Source organism: Salmo trutta, chromosome 14 (assembly GCF_901001165.1).
Source record: "Salmo trutta chromosome 14, fSalTru1.1, whole genome shotgun sequence".
NCBI classification, from domain to species: Eukaryota; Metazoa; Chordata; class Actinopteri; order Salmoniformes; family Salmonidae; genus Salmo; species Salmo trutta.
Genome location: NC_042970.1, coordinates 15,128,758 through 15,145,046, shown reverse-complemented (window position 1 = coordinate 15,145,046; position 16,289 = coordinate 15,128,758). Strand labels below are relative to the sequence as shown.

Below are 16,289 nucleotides of genomic sequence, written 5' to 3'. Positions count from 1 at the left end.
CTCTCCCTACAGCTTGGAGCCAATGGATACACCTTTGCGATCGACCAAAATGGCTATTTGCTCCTGCACCCCAACCTGCAACCTAAGGTAGGATCAAGACTGTCCTCTATGCATCCCATCCTGCAACCTAAGGTAGGACCCAGACCATAGTAATAGAATGAATAGAACATGCTTCATTCTATTTCTATGTCCCAGATTTTCCCCCTGACTCTTCCTGACTCTTTTTCTACATCATTAGTATTCCTCTGTTCTGACTTTTTCTTGACTTTTCTACCCAGATACTGGTATTATTCCGTCTGTCTGATTGGCTGCCTGTCTGTCTCTCAGATCATTAACTTCAGAGAACCTGTCACCCTGGACTTCCTGGATGCTGAACTAGAGGACAGTAAAAAGGAGGAGGTAAATACAGTTCAGACAACTAAACACCCACACATCTCTAACATTGTCATGGTTACTACAGCTGTATGACAGTGGTCCAATGACCAAACCGTTGAATCAAATGTCACAGTTAATTTTTGTTAAAGTATATGAAACTCTCCATCTCTTTTTTGCCTTCCTCCTGTTCTGTCTGTTTCTCTCTCTCCCTCAGATCCGTCGAGAAATGATTGATGGCAAATCAGGGCAAAAGAAAATCAAGACTCTCATTAAGTCAGTTGATGAGGTAAGTCATCAATATATGGCTCATACTGGCACCATCCAGATATATGAGGCTTAGCCATGATCCATATTGGCACCATCCAGATATATGAGGCTTAGCCATGATCCATACTGGCAGCATCCAGATATATGAGGCTTAGCCATGATCCATACTGGCACCATCCAGATATATGAGGCTTAGCCATGATCCATACTGGCACCATCCAGATATATGAGGCTTAGCCATGATCCATACTGGCACCATCCAGATATATGAGGCTTAGCCATGATCCATACTGGCACCATCCAGAAATATGAGGCTTAGCCATGATCCATACTGGCACCATCCAGATATATGAGGCTTAGCCATGATCCATACTGGCACCATCCAGATATATGAGGCTTAGCCATGATCCATACTGGCACCATCCAGATATATGAGGCTTAGCCATGATCCATACTGGCACCATCCAGATATATGAGGCTTAGCCATGATCCATACTGGCACCATCCAGAAATATGAGGCTTAGCCATGATCCATACTGGCACCATCCAGATATATGAGGCTTAGCCATGATCCATACTGGCACCATCCAGATATATGAGGCTTAGCCATTATCCATACTGGCACCATCCAGAAATATGAGGCTTAGCCATGATCCATACTGGCACCATCCAGAATAACTGAGTAATAACAAAAATTCTAACTTGTACTGTAGTCCAGGTTGTGTTTGAGGAAGTGATTCTGGTGCTGATCAGGGTGATCTGATGTTGTTGTCTGATTTCAGAGGTACATTGATGAGGCCATGCGGACATACACCTGGACTCCAGTGGAGGGCACAGATTACAGGTGAGTGCTAAACTACCAGCCTTCATCTGGATCGTAACCGAAACGGGGAGGGACTACCTGAACTTGTCCAATAAAAAACTTGTTTTGTTTGCAAAACATTTTTCGTTACAAAACGTTTGGTTACGGTTTGCAACGGTGCGCGCTAATGACTACGACCCTGGCGGTAAGTCGGAGATCGGACCTGAAGGTATGAGTGAAATCCAACTTTCACCTGACCATAGGAGTGACATCATCTGACCTTGAACTGAGCCTGTGAATAAGGTATATAACCCTGTGATCTAGAAACGTGCTTTCCTGCATCAGTCATCAACCACTGGTGTGTGTACATTTAGAGAATACACTCAGGTTATTCATGTGCCTGCTGTCTACATAGTGGATTATTCACCTGAATCAACATTAAGACACTCCTTTTTCTTGTGAAAGAACACTAGTAGGATCCTAAACACAAATGAACTGCATGCTTTTTTCATTTTATTAATCTCCAAAACTAGGTTGAACGGTTGAGGTTGAATTATAATGATATTTCCTCCTAGCAACACTGAAAATTAAATTTGATGATATTCAATAGTCCTAGAAATGCCTGATGAGGATTTTTACTGCATCTCTGTTGGCTGGGAGCCAGCTGTTTGGTTTCTGAGCAATATCCCTCTTTTCAATTCTATAAGCACGTCATTAAGCTTGAACATTTGAACCTATTTTGTTGTGTGAGTGCAGGTTGTTCACACCTCCCAATTAGGGAATGATGTTATGTTTGTTCAAGGCTCTGTGTGTATTTGTGTGTGTATATATTAGGGCAGATATAATGTGATTCTGATGTGGTTGTGTGTCTGCCTCACTACTCCAGTCTAGGGCTGGTACTGCCCACATACAGTGAGAACCACATCAAGGCTAACCTGAGTGACCAGATTCTGCAGGTGCAGTGTAAGTACCAGGAGACACCCAACACCAGCCCACTCTCTCTCTCTCTCTCTTTTCTCTCTCTCTCCCAAATATGACCTTACGCCCCCCTTACTAAGTCAAGGGGGACCCCCCGGGACCTCCCTGGGTCTCCAGCGAACACCATCGTAGGGACGATCAGAGTGGAGCACTCTATACCCCCCCCCCTCCTCTCTCCTCCTCTCTCCTTGCCCCCCTCTCCTTCCCTGTGACAGTGACAAGGATATAATGGGAGTAAAACGTTTTCTTATACAGCCTCCTTTATCTACAGCCCCCTCTATCTACCCTCTTGTCTTCATACTGTGCTGTTAACTATGGTGATTTTTTTTTTCTTCACAACTGTTGAAGAAAAAACCTGAACTAGCAGAAAGGTGAAAGCTGTGGTTTTACTGTGTTACTAAGGTGAAAATAATGGTGATCTTGTGCTATTTATTTTCTTTGCCAAATGCTCTCGCCTCTTCTCCACCAACAAGCAATGATTCTGAAGCGTATGTGTTCATAAACATGTTTTTTTAATGTTTCCAAACCCGTGAAAACAGGCATGCTTTTCACTCTTTTCTGTTTAGTTTTTGTTATGATTTGTATTGAGTTGTCTTCCTGTTGAGTTCCTAGATATGGGATTATTTTCTGTTGGACTGTTCCTTGTTGCTGTTTTGTATTCAGCTTTGGAATCATTCAGTAGATAAACTCCCACGGCCCGTGATGAGGGTCTGTCCTTCCTTCCTCTGTGGGGGTTAGTGGGTCTGAATGGGGACACCTGTTATCTCTCTCATGCTTTCTTTCTCCAGACCCCGTTGCTCCACTTTTTTCCTGGTTCTTTCTGTTACGTCTATTTGGGGGTTTCATGGTTAACTTTCACCGTGCCGGTTTTGTCCTTTACCGTTTCTTATTTCTTTCAGTTCCTCGACATTCTGATTTCCTATTTTTCTCATTCTATTCAGTTTCTTGTTTGCTCTTGCAAAAAAGGTGTTTGTTCTTCATTTATTTTCTTTCTCGTCTGTTTGACTTAATTGGTTTCTTTCTTTTGAGAAAGCAATATTTTTATTCAAATAATAATTGAATAAAATATTGTCTGTGACCCCCCCTCCCCCTACCCCAAACCTTTCTTTTCTTGCTCACTACCTCTCTGATGGATCCACACAGTGCAATACACCAAGGGCAAGTATACTCCATATTGGTCCACGTTCCCTACCCTTACGTTCTTAACCTCCTCCCACCCTCGCTGACCCCACCCTCACCTGTCCCAGCCTGCTTGCCTCTGTTCCTGCCCATCTTGCCTTCAAGACCCTCCTCTTCCTCCTCCTCCTCCTCACTCTCCACCCACCCAAACACCCACCCACTCACCCACACTCCTGCTGCAGCTCAGACCCCATCTCTCTCAAGATGGCTCCTCCAGTCTCCAACCTCACCCCCACGTCTCTGGTGCTTCAGTCACACTCACAACACCTCCAAACACCCAAAGAAGACAGATATTATCCACGTTCTCTGTTAAAACCTCTGTATTTTGTCCTCTCTACACCTCCCCTCTGTGGATAGTTCTCTAAACTGGTTGTCTCACTTTACTATCCATCTCTCTCTCTTTCCTTCTGTCTCCTCTCCATCTCTCTGTGTCCCTTCTCTCACTATTTCTCTACCTCCATCTCTTTATTCCTCCCTCTCTCTATCTATCCGCTGTCTTGCGATGTCATTGTAGCTGAAAGGATGTCTTAACTCTCACACCAGTGTACAGGAGTTGAAGGAGCCGCCATCGGTTCCAAAAGAACGTCCTCCATATTAACTGTCCTCACACTAGAGCAGGCAAAGCTCTACCTGTAATGATGAAGCATTGTTTGTCATTATAATGTAGTTAAACAAACTGAAGTTAACCCCATTGTTTATTAGTATAACTGAGGCTGGTCCCATTTGAGTTCATTGATAGTGCACCTGAATGTCACCACAGTTTATCAACTATTTACAACATTATTATGACTGCTGCGGGTAGACTATTAATATGTTAGCTTGACTGAGGCCACCGGCATTGTAGCCAAGCTGTTTAAGCCCAGGTGATTAAATCTCCATGTTAGCATAACTAAGGTTATTAGCATGTTAGCTTTAATGAAGTTGACCCTTGAACAATAGACTGTGTTAGTTAGCTCAACCTATATTGTCCCTATCCGTGTCAGCTAGTGCTGCTGACGGATCTCTTTAGGGCCACACTGTGGGTCACCCTGGTCCTCTCATGATGTTGGGTACGTGGCAGAGCGCCCCGTGGTGTCTGCCTCGTGTGTCGTCCCTCTGTAACCCCTGTCTCCATCAGCTTGTCTCCCTCCTCCCCCATCAGTCCTCAGACTGCTGGGGGAACGGCCCTCTACCTCCTAAAAAAAAAAAACATGACCCGGATGTGCACGGCATTGTGGGTGCAACACTACCTGGGCACTGCAGTCAATTTATCAGTTTTCAAATATTTATATGTATCATCTACTTGTCATCTACTTTCTCTACTTTTATAGAGATAATCTGAAATGTAAAAGATGTCTGATAAAAGCAGATCTATTACAGTGTTTAATGAGGTTAGAGTCATAGATACATCTAACTTTTATATCTGAATGAAAATGAATAAGGTTAGCTTACTAGAGGTAAAGCAAGTTGCCCTTTGATATGCCCTTCACAATGCAATGCATTTCCCCCTGATTGTGTGTCTCTTGGAGCCGTGTCCCCTGCCAGTCTGAGGGATGACCACTTCCATCGGGACCCCTGCGCCACCCACCTCCCCCTGCAATAGTTGGCCATGTTGATGCCTGCCTGTGAAATGCACTCATTATGGGCTGATCTGTCTGAGAACTCACTTCCCCTCATGATGTGTGATGGAAGTCAGTTCTCCGACATAAAAAAAGAACAATTAACTTGAAATCAAAATGGTTGGATTCATCTGGTTATGATTTTTCAATGGTAATGAACTAAAGTGGAAAATGAGAAAGAAGGGAGTGCTGGGCAGAGTCAGGTTGCATTTGAGGCACCATATTGGCTAACGCTGGTGTATCCCCCATGATTCCTCTTTGTTGTTGCTATGGTAACTCCCTTCCGCGTTCCCTGCACCCCTGAAGAACAGCCGCTGTGTACCCAGAACCCCCCACTGCTCTGCTCATGGCTCTTCCCAGATAATCTTCCCCTTTCTGTTGCAGATTTTGAATCTCTGCTGCCAAACAGTTTTGAGTCTGAAGGACATGTATTCATAGCTCCCAGGTAGCCCTGTGTGAATGCTTGCTGTCTTCCCATTTGTTTTGATGGTCCTCACTGTAGTGTCTCCACCACCTTCAGCCCACAACATTACTCTGTTGTTCACTTCCACCACCTTCCTTCAATCCCCAACACTTTAACGTCACACCAATAAATCTCCTCAGCCACTGGTCATTTGTTATTGTCAATCACACCTCGCATTTATTTTCTTGTGGTGTTCAAGACTGTGCCTTTGATTATTTTGTTGTAGTGTCATTGCTGTTGGTTTTCTCATATCATGGTTTGACTTTGTGCGTTCTTTGTTGACAAAGTGAGGAGTGTAGCGTCAGTTGTGTTTTTGTTTTTTACCGTTTCTGACAACAGAATTTATATAGTCTACTTTTTGGGAATTTCAGTGCATTCAATCCTTCTCGCCTCCTGCCCCAAAGTAACCCCTCCCATCACAAAACTTACCCTCCCTGCCTCCAGAACTGTTCCTGTGCTATCTCACATACTTTGCATGTCACCAGTTGGTGCTGCATGGTTTTGTGTGTATGCATATTCCAAGGTGTGTTTGTGACTGCAGTATGAATACAGTATGTAATCTTGAGAATACCTACTTGAAGTAAATAAAGATATACAGTATAATGTGTATAAAAAGGTGAATGAAATCCTTCTTTGCATGTTTTCTTTTTGTCATGATCAGACCTTCATCCTGTAAAGCTCCCAGCTCCATGCTGAAAGACTGACAAGTACACTCACTCTGTCTGCTGCCAGTGTGTTGCGTTCACCAGCCCTTCACTCCATATTTCACTCTTGACAGTCTGTCTCGTAGGCATGTTTGAATATCTTGACGGCCGCAGGACATGCATGCGTATGAGTTTCTATGGATTTGTGTGCTGTGAAAGTGTTTGGGAATGTGCATTGTAAGTAAGAGCTGTCCATATACCTGCTCAGAGAATATGAGAAGCCAGACACACGTTGTGTGTTTGTTCTCAACTGTTCTTGGGTCAAAAAAAAAAACATGCTGCCGCTGACTGTCCTCAGGGAATACTGCAACGAGCTAGAGCTCTCCAACAACAACACTGAGTTCCTGCTCAACTTCATCGCTCTCATGGAGAAGGTGACACCTGACTCCAAACAATGTGAGTCCCTCCGTCTCTCCAGTTCCCTCTTCTTACAGTAACCTCGCCACTTGTAGGAATGTAATGGAATGATCAGAATTCTCATTGTTTACATCTGACCGCTATACACAGTATTTAAATGCACAGTCACAATCAACAATTTGCTGCCATTCACAATGCCTCCTAAAGCATGTCCCCTTCTCACTGTGGTCTAACCCAGGTGACAACCTGCTCCTTCATAACCTCATCCTGGACACTGGCATCATCAGACAGCTGGTGGAGAAGGTGTGGAAGACCAAAGACCTCACCACGTGAGTAGAGGACTGCATGTGTACTATGTGTTATATCCGGAGTCTGGGTACTTCCTGTATTCTCACTCTCCTATTCTGTGTTGCAGATATGGCTTTCTGGCAGTGTTTGCTGCAACAGACGGAGGGATTACAAGAGTGTTTCCCAACAAGTGAGTCCAGTCTTAATCTACCACCAAACCTTTCTTCAAAGTTGTATGTATTAGAGTACATTGGATGTGCATGTAAAACCTCCCAAACATTGGACCAAAGTCAAGTGCAAAGTCAAGTGCATAAACGTATCTAAATTACTTTTTGTGCTTGTAAACATATAAACCGGAATTAAATATCCAGGATAGCTTGAACCAAGGTATCTGCCAGTATACCTTACAGTTTATTAGTTTCTGGCCCTGGCTCTGTCCGTGAGTTTTAATGTTGTGCTGATCCTCAGGGCTGCTGAGACCTGGGAAGAGGACCCTGAGCCTTTTAATGCCAGCTATTACCGCCGCAGTCTGGACAACAAGGGCTACATCTTCAGAGCGCCTTATCGCACCGGTGAGTCATCATCTGTCTCACCTCCACCCAGACACTACTGAACTACTAAAGCCTTTATGGGATCTGTTCTGTTGATTTATTTGTTTTTGACTCCCTCCCTCTGTCCCTCCTCCCTCTTTCCTCCATCTCTCCTCCCTCCCTCCCTCCTCCCTCCTTCCTCCTCGATCCCTCCTCCATCCTTCCCCCATCCTTCCCCAATCCTCCTCCCTCCCTCCTCCCTCCTCCCTCCCTCCTCCATCCTTCCACCCTCCCTCTCTCCCTCCTCCCTCCCTCTCTCCCTCCTCCATCCTTTCTCCCTCCTTCCTCCATCTCTCCTCCATCCTTTCCTCCCTCCCCTTCCTTCCTTCCTCCCTCCCTCCCTCCCTCCTCCATCCCTCCTTCTCGTTCTTCTCCTTCTCGTTCTTCTCCTTCTCCCATGAAGTGAATGATGAGCTGTTAAACCCAGAGAACGACACCATAGGAATCCTGGTCAGCACTGCAGTGGAGATCACAGTGGGAGGGAAAACCATCAAACCTGCAGGTGAGCTGTGCCGCACCTCACCGGGAATCTGGGACTCTGGGAGGGAAGGGTTCATTAGCATTGTTGGAGGTGTAGCACATGGGAATGTGGGGCTAGTATGGAATAGTTTGATGTGTTAATCCACTGCAGGATTTAAGATCTTAATTTGATCACTCTGTTGTCGCAGAGGACTTTCTTGCACAGCAGGAAATGTAAATTGTAGTGTATTCAAGGTGTAAAAAGGCTTGTAAAGTTGATAATTTCCACTTTAAATTTTCAGACTAATGAAAAATATATCAACACCTACAAAAATGTCCATTAATTATAATCCACATACTAATTCACATTTCCTGTTGCTGCAGGATTATTATCATGGTCAAATTAAGAGAGTACATCTGAAGTAGGTATTTGGAGGGAAATATTTTTCTCATGGTAGGAGAAAAATATCTGTCTCTCTCTCTCTTTCCCGCTCTATCTTCTCTCTCTCTCTCTCTCTCTCTCGTGCACGCTCTCCCCTTCTCTCTCATTTCTTTGGGTATATCTCAATGTCTCTCCCTCTGTGTATGACTAGTGGTTGGAGTAAAGCTGGACCTTGAGGCCTGGGTGGACAAATTCAAGATCCTGGCTAGCAACCAAACAAGTCCAACAAGTGACAACCGCCAAGTCCAACAAACGGTAACAAACATAAGGACAACCCGGAATTAAACCCCCACACAAACATATGAAATGTGTTTTTTGCTTATCGTTGATGATTATTTGTTTTTGACAGTGTGGACCAACCAGTGGTTGTGAGATGGACTGTGAAGCCAACAGCGAAGTAAGATAAAGAATAATCAGTGGTGTAGTGGAGGGTATATGCAGGTATATGCCAAATACCCACTTATTTTTCAGTGGGCATTGCGTATACTCACTTCTTAATCCCCAGGATGCTTATCAAAGTAGTGTAGGTATACGCCGTATCAATTAATAATGCTGTTTAGCTTAAGATGTTGATCAATTATTATTTCTTCACATTTTCAGTGCAGCAATGTGCACACGGCAGTAGGCCTAGAACGGTGTGAATGTTCCAAAATGCAATTTGTGTGAAAACAACATTCTAAAATGCCCACCGCACATGCGATTGGTTTCATGGACAGAGATGGAAATATTCCTTCGAAATGTTGAGAGGGGAGATCTAAAGATGCAACAACTATCATGGGTTGCTAATATGACTAGGATAATGCCTTAAAATAATTACCTCCAACATCCAGGTTTCAAACAATTAAGGAACAGTTAATAGATAGTGATGCTTATGATAGGCCTAACTTATCAGGAATCAACGTAAGACCCAGATGCAGACACGTCGAATTGACAATGGTTTAATATTCCAACAGGGGCAGGCAATAGACAGGTCAAGGCAGGCAGGGGTCAGTAAGCCAGAGGTGGGGCAACGGTACCGGACTGCAGGCAGACTCAGGGTCAGGGTAGGCAGAGGTCAAACAATCCAGAGGTGGGACAAAGGTACAGGTTGGCAGGCAGGCAGGCTCAGGCTCAGGGTCAGGGGCAGGCAGAGTGGTAAGGCAGGCGGGCTCAGAGTCAGGATAGGCAAGGGTCAAAACCAGGAGGGCGAGAAAAAGAGAGACTGGGAAAAGCAGGAACTGAGAACAAAAACGCTGGTTGACTTGACAAACAAGACGAACTGGCAACAGGTATGGAGTTGAAGTCGGAAGTTTACATACACCTTAGCCAAATACATTTAAACTCAGTTTTTCACAACTCCTGACATTTAATCCTAGTAAAAACTCCCTGTCTTAGGTCAGTTAGGATCACCACTTCATTTTAAGAATGTGAAATGTCAGAATAATAGTAGAGAGAATGATTTATTTCAGCTTTTATTACTTTCATCACATCTCCAGTGGGTCAGAAGTTTACATACACTCAATTAGTATTTGGTAGCATTGCCTTTAAATTGTTTAACATGCGTCAAACATTTTGGGTAGCCTTCCACAAGCTTCCCACAATAAGTTGGGTGAATTTTGGCTCATTCCTCCTGACAGAGCTGGTGTAACTGAGCCAGGTTTGTAGGACTCCTTACTCGCACACGCTTTTTCAGTTCTGCACAACAAATTTTCTATGGGATTGAGGTCAGGGCTTTGTGATGGCCACTCCAATACCTTGACTTTGTTGTCCTTAAGCCATTTTGCCACAACTTTGGAAAATGCTTGGGGTCATTGTCCATTTGGAATACCCATTTGCGACCAAGCTTTAACTTCCTGACTGATGTCTTGAGATATTGCTTCAATATATCCACGTAATTTTCCTTCCTCATGATGCCATCTATTTTGTGAAGTTCACCAGTCCCTCCTGCAGCAAAGCACCCCCACAACATGATGCTGCCACCCCTGTGCTTCACAGTTGGGATGTTTTCTTCGGCTTGCAAGCCTCCCCCTTTTTCCTCCAAACATAACGATGGTCAATATGGCCAAACAGTTCTATTTTTGTTTCATCAGACCAGAGGACATTTCTCCAAAAAGTACGATCTTTGTCCCCATGTGCAGTTGCAAACCGTAGCCTAGCTTTTTTTATGGCGGTTTTGGAGCAGTGGCTTCTTCCTTGCTGAGCGGCCTTTCGGGTTATGTCGATATAGGACTCGTTTTACTGTTGCTATAGATACTTTTGTACCTGTTTCCTCCAGCATCTTCACAAGGTCCTTTGCTGTTGTTCTGGGATTGATTTGCACTTTTCGCACCAAAGTATGTTCACCTCTAGGAGACATAACGCGTCTCCTTCCTGAGCGTTCCATGGTGTTTATACTTGCGTACTATTGCTTGTACAGATGAAAGTGGTACCTTCATGTGTTTGGAAATTGCTCCCAAGGATGAGCCAGACTTGTGGAGTTCTACAATTTTTTTCTGAGGTCTTGGTTGATTTCTTTTGATTTTCCCATGATGTCAAGCAAAGAGGCACTGAGTTTGAAGGTAGGCCTTGAAATACATCCACAGGTACACCTCCAATTGACTCAAATTATGTCAATTAGCCAATAGGATGGTTCTAAAGCCATGACATCATCTTCTAGAATTTTCCAAGCTGTTTAAAGGCACAGTCAACATAGTGTATGTAAACTTCTGACCCACTGGAATTGTGATACAGTGAATTATAAGTGAAATAATCTGTCTGTAAACAATTGTTGGAAAAATGACTTGTGTCTTGCACAAAGTAGATGTCCTAACCGACTTGCCAAAACTATAGTTTGTTCAGAAGAAATTTGTGGAGTGGTTGAAAAATGAGTTTTAATGAGTCCAACCTAAGTGTATGTAAACTTCCGACTTCAACTGTAAATACACAGGGGATAATGGGGAAGATGGGCGACACCTGGAGGGGGGTGGAGACAATCACAAGGACAGGTGAAACAGATCAAGGTGTGACAAACTGTCTTCTGGTAGATGGAAAGGCTTTCCAAAAAACCTTCTCAATTAAATGTTAACTAGCCTATGTCTACCTGGCAGAATTATATCATAATTACTTGCATCAATCCAGTGGCCATTTGTTTTACAAACTCCATCTCATATGCTACAGAAACACCACTAACCAAACAACAGTGCTAGGTGCCTGGCACTTGAATTAAAGGGTAACTACATTTTTCCTAGACCTCAAAATTGGTCTCCTGGTGTGGTTTAAGAATTGTTGAGGACTTAGAACATCAAATGTTCTTGTTCTTGTTTTTCTATTAAAAACGTGTGACTTTGAGAGCAAAAAAATGAAAAAAAAGAATTGACTCAGTTGACAGCCTGATGTATCTGTTTCAATGGTAGGACTACTATTAGTCTACTTGCACAGTACATTTTGGTTTGGCCTGACTGTGAAAGATCAATATGGGATTTTTCAATGTTTCTCATATAATTCTTTGCACAGGGAAGGTCATTTGGGAATTATTTTGCAAAATTTGAGTATACTCACTTCTCCAGGCAACACTACACCACTGTGAACAATGCTACTATCATGTTTTCAATGGTACTATATGTATGAAGCTAAGACATAGTTGTGAGTTAAACAGACTAACAGTTGGGGTCTCATGACGTCATGGTTGTCCATCTGCGCCTGTCCATGCAGGACCTTCTTTGTTACCTGGTGGATGACGGTGGTTTCCTGATCATGTCCAATCAGAAGGATCACTGGAACAAGGTGACATGTCCTGACAGTTACTACAAAGCTTTATTGAACCCAGTCTATCCTTGACTTTGGGGCATGTTGTATAATTCTGTTTCCTCTCTTCCACAGATTGGCATGTTCTTCAGTGAGGTGGACCCCTACCTGATGCATGCTCTCTACAACAACTCCTTTTACAACCGGAAGCAGTCCTTTGACTACCAGTCTGTGTGTGACCCCGTGCCAAGCAGCAACACCGGGGCTGCACCAAGAGTAGTCTTTGTGGTAAGGACTTCACACATTCAACAATGAAAGACACGGCTATCGGGCCTCCCGAGTGGCGCAGCGGTCTAAGGCACTGCATCGCAGTACTAGAGGCATCACTACAGACCCGGGTTTGATCCCGGGCTTTATCACAACCGGCCTTAATCGGGAGTCCCCTAGGGCGGCGCACAATTGGCCCAGCGTCGTTCAGGTTAGGGGAGGGTTCAGCCAGGGGGGCTTTACTTGGCTCATTGTGCTCTAGTGACTCCTTGTGGTGGGCCGGGCACCTGCAGGCTGACTGCGGTCATTAGTTGAACAGTGTTTCCTCCGACACATTGGTGCAGCTGGCTTCCGGGTTAAGCGGGCGGGTGTTAAGAAGCTTGGTTTGGCAGGTATTGTTTCGGAGGATGCATGACTTGACCTTCGCCTCCCGAGCCCGTTGGGGAGTTGCAGCGATGAGACGAGAACAAAATTGGGGAGAAAAGGGGGGTAAAATACAAAAAAATACAAAATAAATAAGACACGGCTATCACCCTTCTGTAATAATGGATGAATGAATGCTTCATAGCTAGCTAATTTAAAATGGTGAACAGTCAATGTCCTTGTGTTCATGTGTCCCCTTCTTTCTCTGTCCCATCAGCCCACCATTGCAGACTTTGTGAACCTGGCCTGGTGGTCATCAGCAGCTGCCTGGTAAGACCAGAGAATGCAAGAATACTGTTGCCTGAAACACACACTACTTAAACAGAGCCACATATTTGCACTACCAACATCCTTTAAACAATCTCCCTTTCCACCCAGGTCCCTATTTCAGCAGCTGCTCTATGGAATGGTCTACCACAGTTGGTTTGTCACAGGTGAGTACAAAGTCGAGATATTGTGGTTTCTGCAGAGGTGCTCTATGTTATATCACTGTCCTATATATCTGTTTTTTATGAAGGACAGTGATTGCAACACTAGAGTGTACTAGTGATTATCTGTGTCCACATCAATATGTATTTGTCTATGTCTGTGTGTTGTAGATGAGGTGGAGGCAGAGGGAATGGACTCCAGAGAGACCAGCTGTGTGACGATACAGACTCAGTTCTACTTCACTAACATCAACAGCTCCTATGACATCCTGCAAGACTGTGGCAACTGCTCCAGGTAGCTTTTACTCTCCACGTACAACTCATACAAACATACACCAGCATACAGTGCAGAAAGTATTCAGACCCATTGACTTTTTACACATTTTGTTATGTTACAGCATTATTCTAAAATAGATTAAATTGCTTTTTTCCCTCGTCAATCTGCACACAATACCCCATAATGACAAAGCAAAAACAGGATTTTATAAATGTTTGCAAATTTATAGAAAATTAAAAGAAATTATCACATTTACATAAGTATTCAGACTGTTTACTCAGTACTCTGTTGAAGCACCTTTGGCATCGATTACAGCCTCAAGTCTTCTTGGGTATGACGCTACAAGCTTGGCACACCTGTATTTGGGGAGTTTCTCCCATTCTCTCTGCAGATCCTCTCACTCTGTCAGGTTGGATGGGGAGCATCGCTGCACAGCTATTTTCCGGTCTCTCCAGAGATGTTCGATCGGGTTCACTCCTGCACATGTGAATTGATTGCCCCCCATCTATCTTCAGAGCTCGTACTGTTAGGTGACCTAAACTGGGACATGCTTAACACCCCGGCTGTCCTACAATCTAAGCTAGATGCCCTCAATCTCACACAAATTATCAATGAACCTACCAGGTACAACCCCAAATATGTAAACACGGGCACCCTCATAGATATCATCCTAACCAACCTGCCCTCTAAATACACCTCTGCTGTCTTCAAACAGGATCTCAGCGATCACTGCCTCATTGCCTGCGTCCGTAATGGTTCTGCGGTCAAACGACCACCCCTCATCACTGTCAAACGCTCCCTAAAACACTTCAGAGAGCAGGCCTTTCTAATCGACCTGGCCCAGGTATCCCGGAAGGATATTGACCTCATTCCGACAGTAGAGGATGCCTGGTTATTCTTTAAAAGTGCTTTCCTCACCATCTTAAATAAGCATGCCCCATTCAAAAAATGTTGAACCAGGAACAGATATAGCCCTTGGTTCATTCCAGATCTGACTGCCCTTGACCAGCACAAAAACATCCTGTGGCGTACTGCATTAGCATCATATATCCCCCACGATTTGCAACTTTTCAGGGAAGTTAGGAACCAATATACACAGGCAGTTAGGAAAGCAAAGACTCACTTTTTCAAGCAGAAATGTGCATCCTGTAGCACAAATGCCAAAAAGTTCTGGGATACTGTAAAGTCCATGGAGAATAAGAGCACCTCCTCCCAGCTGCCCACTGCACTGAGGCTTGGAAACACTGTCACCACCGATTAATCCACGATAATTGAGAATTTCAATAAGCATTTTTCTACGACTGGCCATGCTTTCCACCTGGCTATCGCTACCCCGGTCAACAGCCCTGCACCCCCCACAGCAACTTGCCCAAACCGCCCCCATTTCTGCTTCACCCAAATCGAGATAGCTGATGTTCGAAAAGAGTTGCAAAATCTGGACCCCTACAAATCAGCTGGGCTAGACAATCTGGACCCTCTCTTTCTAAAATTATTCCTTGTTGCAACCCCTATTACTAGCCCTTTCAACCTCTCTTTTGTATCGTCTGAGATACCCAAAGATTGGAAAGCTGCTTCGGTCATCCCGCTCTTCAAAGGGGGAGACACTCTAGACCCAAACTGTTACAGACCTATATCTATCCTACCCTGCCTTTCTAAGGTCTTCGAAAACCAAGTTAACAAACAGATCACCGACCATTTCGACTCCCACCGTACCTTCTCCGCTATGCAATCTAGTTTCCGAGCTGGTCATGGGTGCACCTCAGCCACGCTCAAGGTCCTAATCGATATCATAACCGCCATCAATAAAAGACAATATTGCAGCCGTATTCATCGACCTGGCATAGGCTTTCGACTCTTGTCAATCACCACATTCTTATCGGCAGACTCAACAGCCTTGGTTTCTCAAATGACTGCCTCGCCTGGTTCACCAACTACTTCTCAGACAGCGTTTTCTTCGTGTCAAATCGGAGGGCTTGTCTCTATGGGGGTGCCACAGGGTTCAATTCTCGGGCTGACTCTTTTCTCTGTATACATCAATGATGTTGCTCTTGCTGCTGGTGATTCTCTGATCCACCTCTAAACAGACGATACCATTCTGAATACTTCTGGCCCTTCTTTGGACACTGTGTTAACTAACCTCCAGACGAGCTTCAATGCCATACAACTCTCCTTCCGTGGCCTCCAACTGCTCTTAAATGCAAGTTCAACTAAATGCATGCTCTTCAACCGATCGCTGAACGCACCTGCCCACCCATCCAGCATCACTACTCTGGACGGTTCTGACTTAGAATATGTGGGCAATTACAAATACTTAGGTGTCTAGTTAGACTGTAAACTTTCCTTCCAGACTCACATTAAGCATCTCCAATCCAAAATTAAATATAGAATCGGCTTCCTATTTTGCAACAAAGCATCCTTTACTCATGCTGCCAAACATAACCTCGTAAAACTGACTATCCTGCCGATCTTTGACTTCGGCGATGTCATTTATAAAATAGCCTCCAACACTCTACTCAGCAAATTGGATGCAGTCTATCACAGTGCCAAAAGTTTTGTCACCAAAGCCCCATATACTACCCACCACTGTGACCTGTATGCTCTCGTTGGCTGGCCCTCACGTCATACTCTGTCGCCAAACCCACTGGCTCCAGGTCATCTTTAAGTCTTTGCTAGGTAAAGCCCCGCATTAT

The 16,289-nt window shown here is 44.3% G+C and overlaps 1 protein-coding gene across 8 annotated transcripts in view; it reads left to right on the top strand.

Annotated features, from left to right (window-relative positions):
• The window catches only part of LOC115207482 (voltage-dependent calcium channel subunit alpha-2/delta-2-like), a 267,881-nt gene that overhangs the window by 238,658 nt on the left and 12,934 nt on the right, over positions 1 to 16,289 (top strand). For 3 of the 8 annotated variants that reach the window (XM_029774577.1, XM_029774574.1, XM_029774580.1), the window contains 19 exons: positions 13 to 132; positions 328 to 399; positions 590 to 661; positions 1,425 to 1,486; positions 2,331 to 2,407; positions 3,566 to 3,580; positions 5,584 to 5,644; positions 6,665 to 6,762; positions 6,962 to 7,052; positions 7,139 to 7,201; positions 7,480 to 7,583; positions 8,005 to 8,103; positions 8,654 to 8,757; positions 8,852 to 8,899; positions 12,172 to 12,243; positions 12,340 to 12,492; positions 13,112 to 13,164; positions 13,273 to 13,328; positions 13,494 to 13,617. In XM_029774577.1, the coding sequence (XP_029630437.1) occupies positions 13 to 132; positions 328 to 399; positions 590 to 661; positions 1,425 to 1,486; positions 2,331 to 2,407; positions 3,566 to 3,580; positions 5,584 to 5,644; positions 6,665 to 6,762; positions 6,962 to 7,052; positions 7,139 to 7,201; positions 7,480 to 7,583; positions 8,005 to 8,103; positions 8,654 to 8,757; positions 8,852 to 8,899; positions 12,172 to 12,243; positions 12,340 to 12,492; positions 13,112 to 13,164; positions 13,273 to 13,328; positions 13,494 to 13,617 (1,544 nt within the window). Of the gene's footprint in view, positions 1 to 12; positions 133 to 327; positions 400 to 589; positions 662 to 1,424; positions 1,487 to 2,330; positions 2,408 to 3,565; positions 3,581 to 5,583; positions 6,641 to 6,664; positions 6,763 to 6,961; positions 7,053 to 7,138; positions 7,202 to 7,479; positions 7,584 to 8,004; positions 8,104 to 8,653; positions 8,758 to 8,851; positions 8,900 to 12,171; positions 12,244 to 12,339; positions 12,493 to 13,111; positions 13,165 to 13,272; positions 13,329 to 13,493; positions 13,618 to 16,289 lie in introns of those variants that run through there. The other 5 variants (XM_029774576.1, XM_029774579.1, XM_029774575.1 and 2 more) reach the window with 5 other exon arrangements.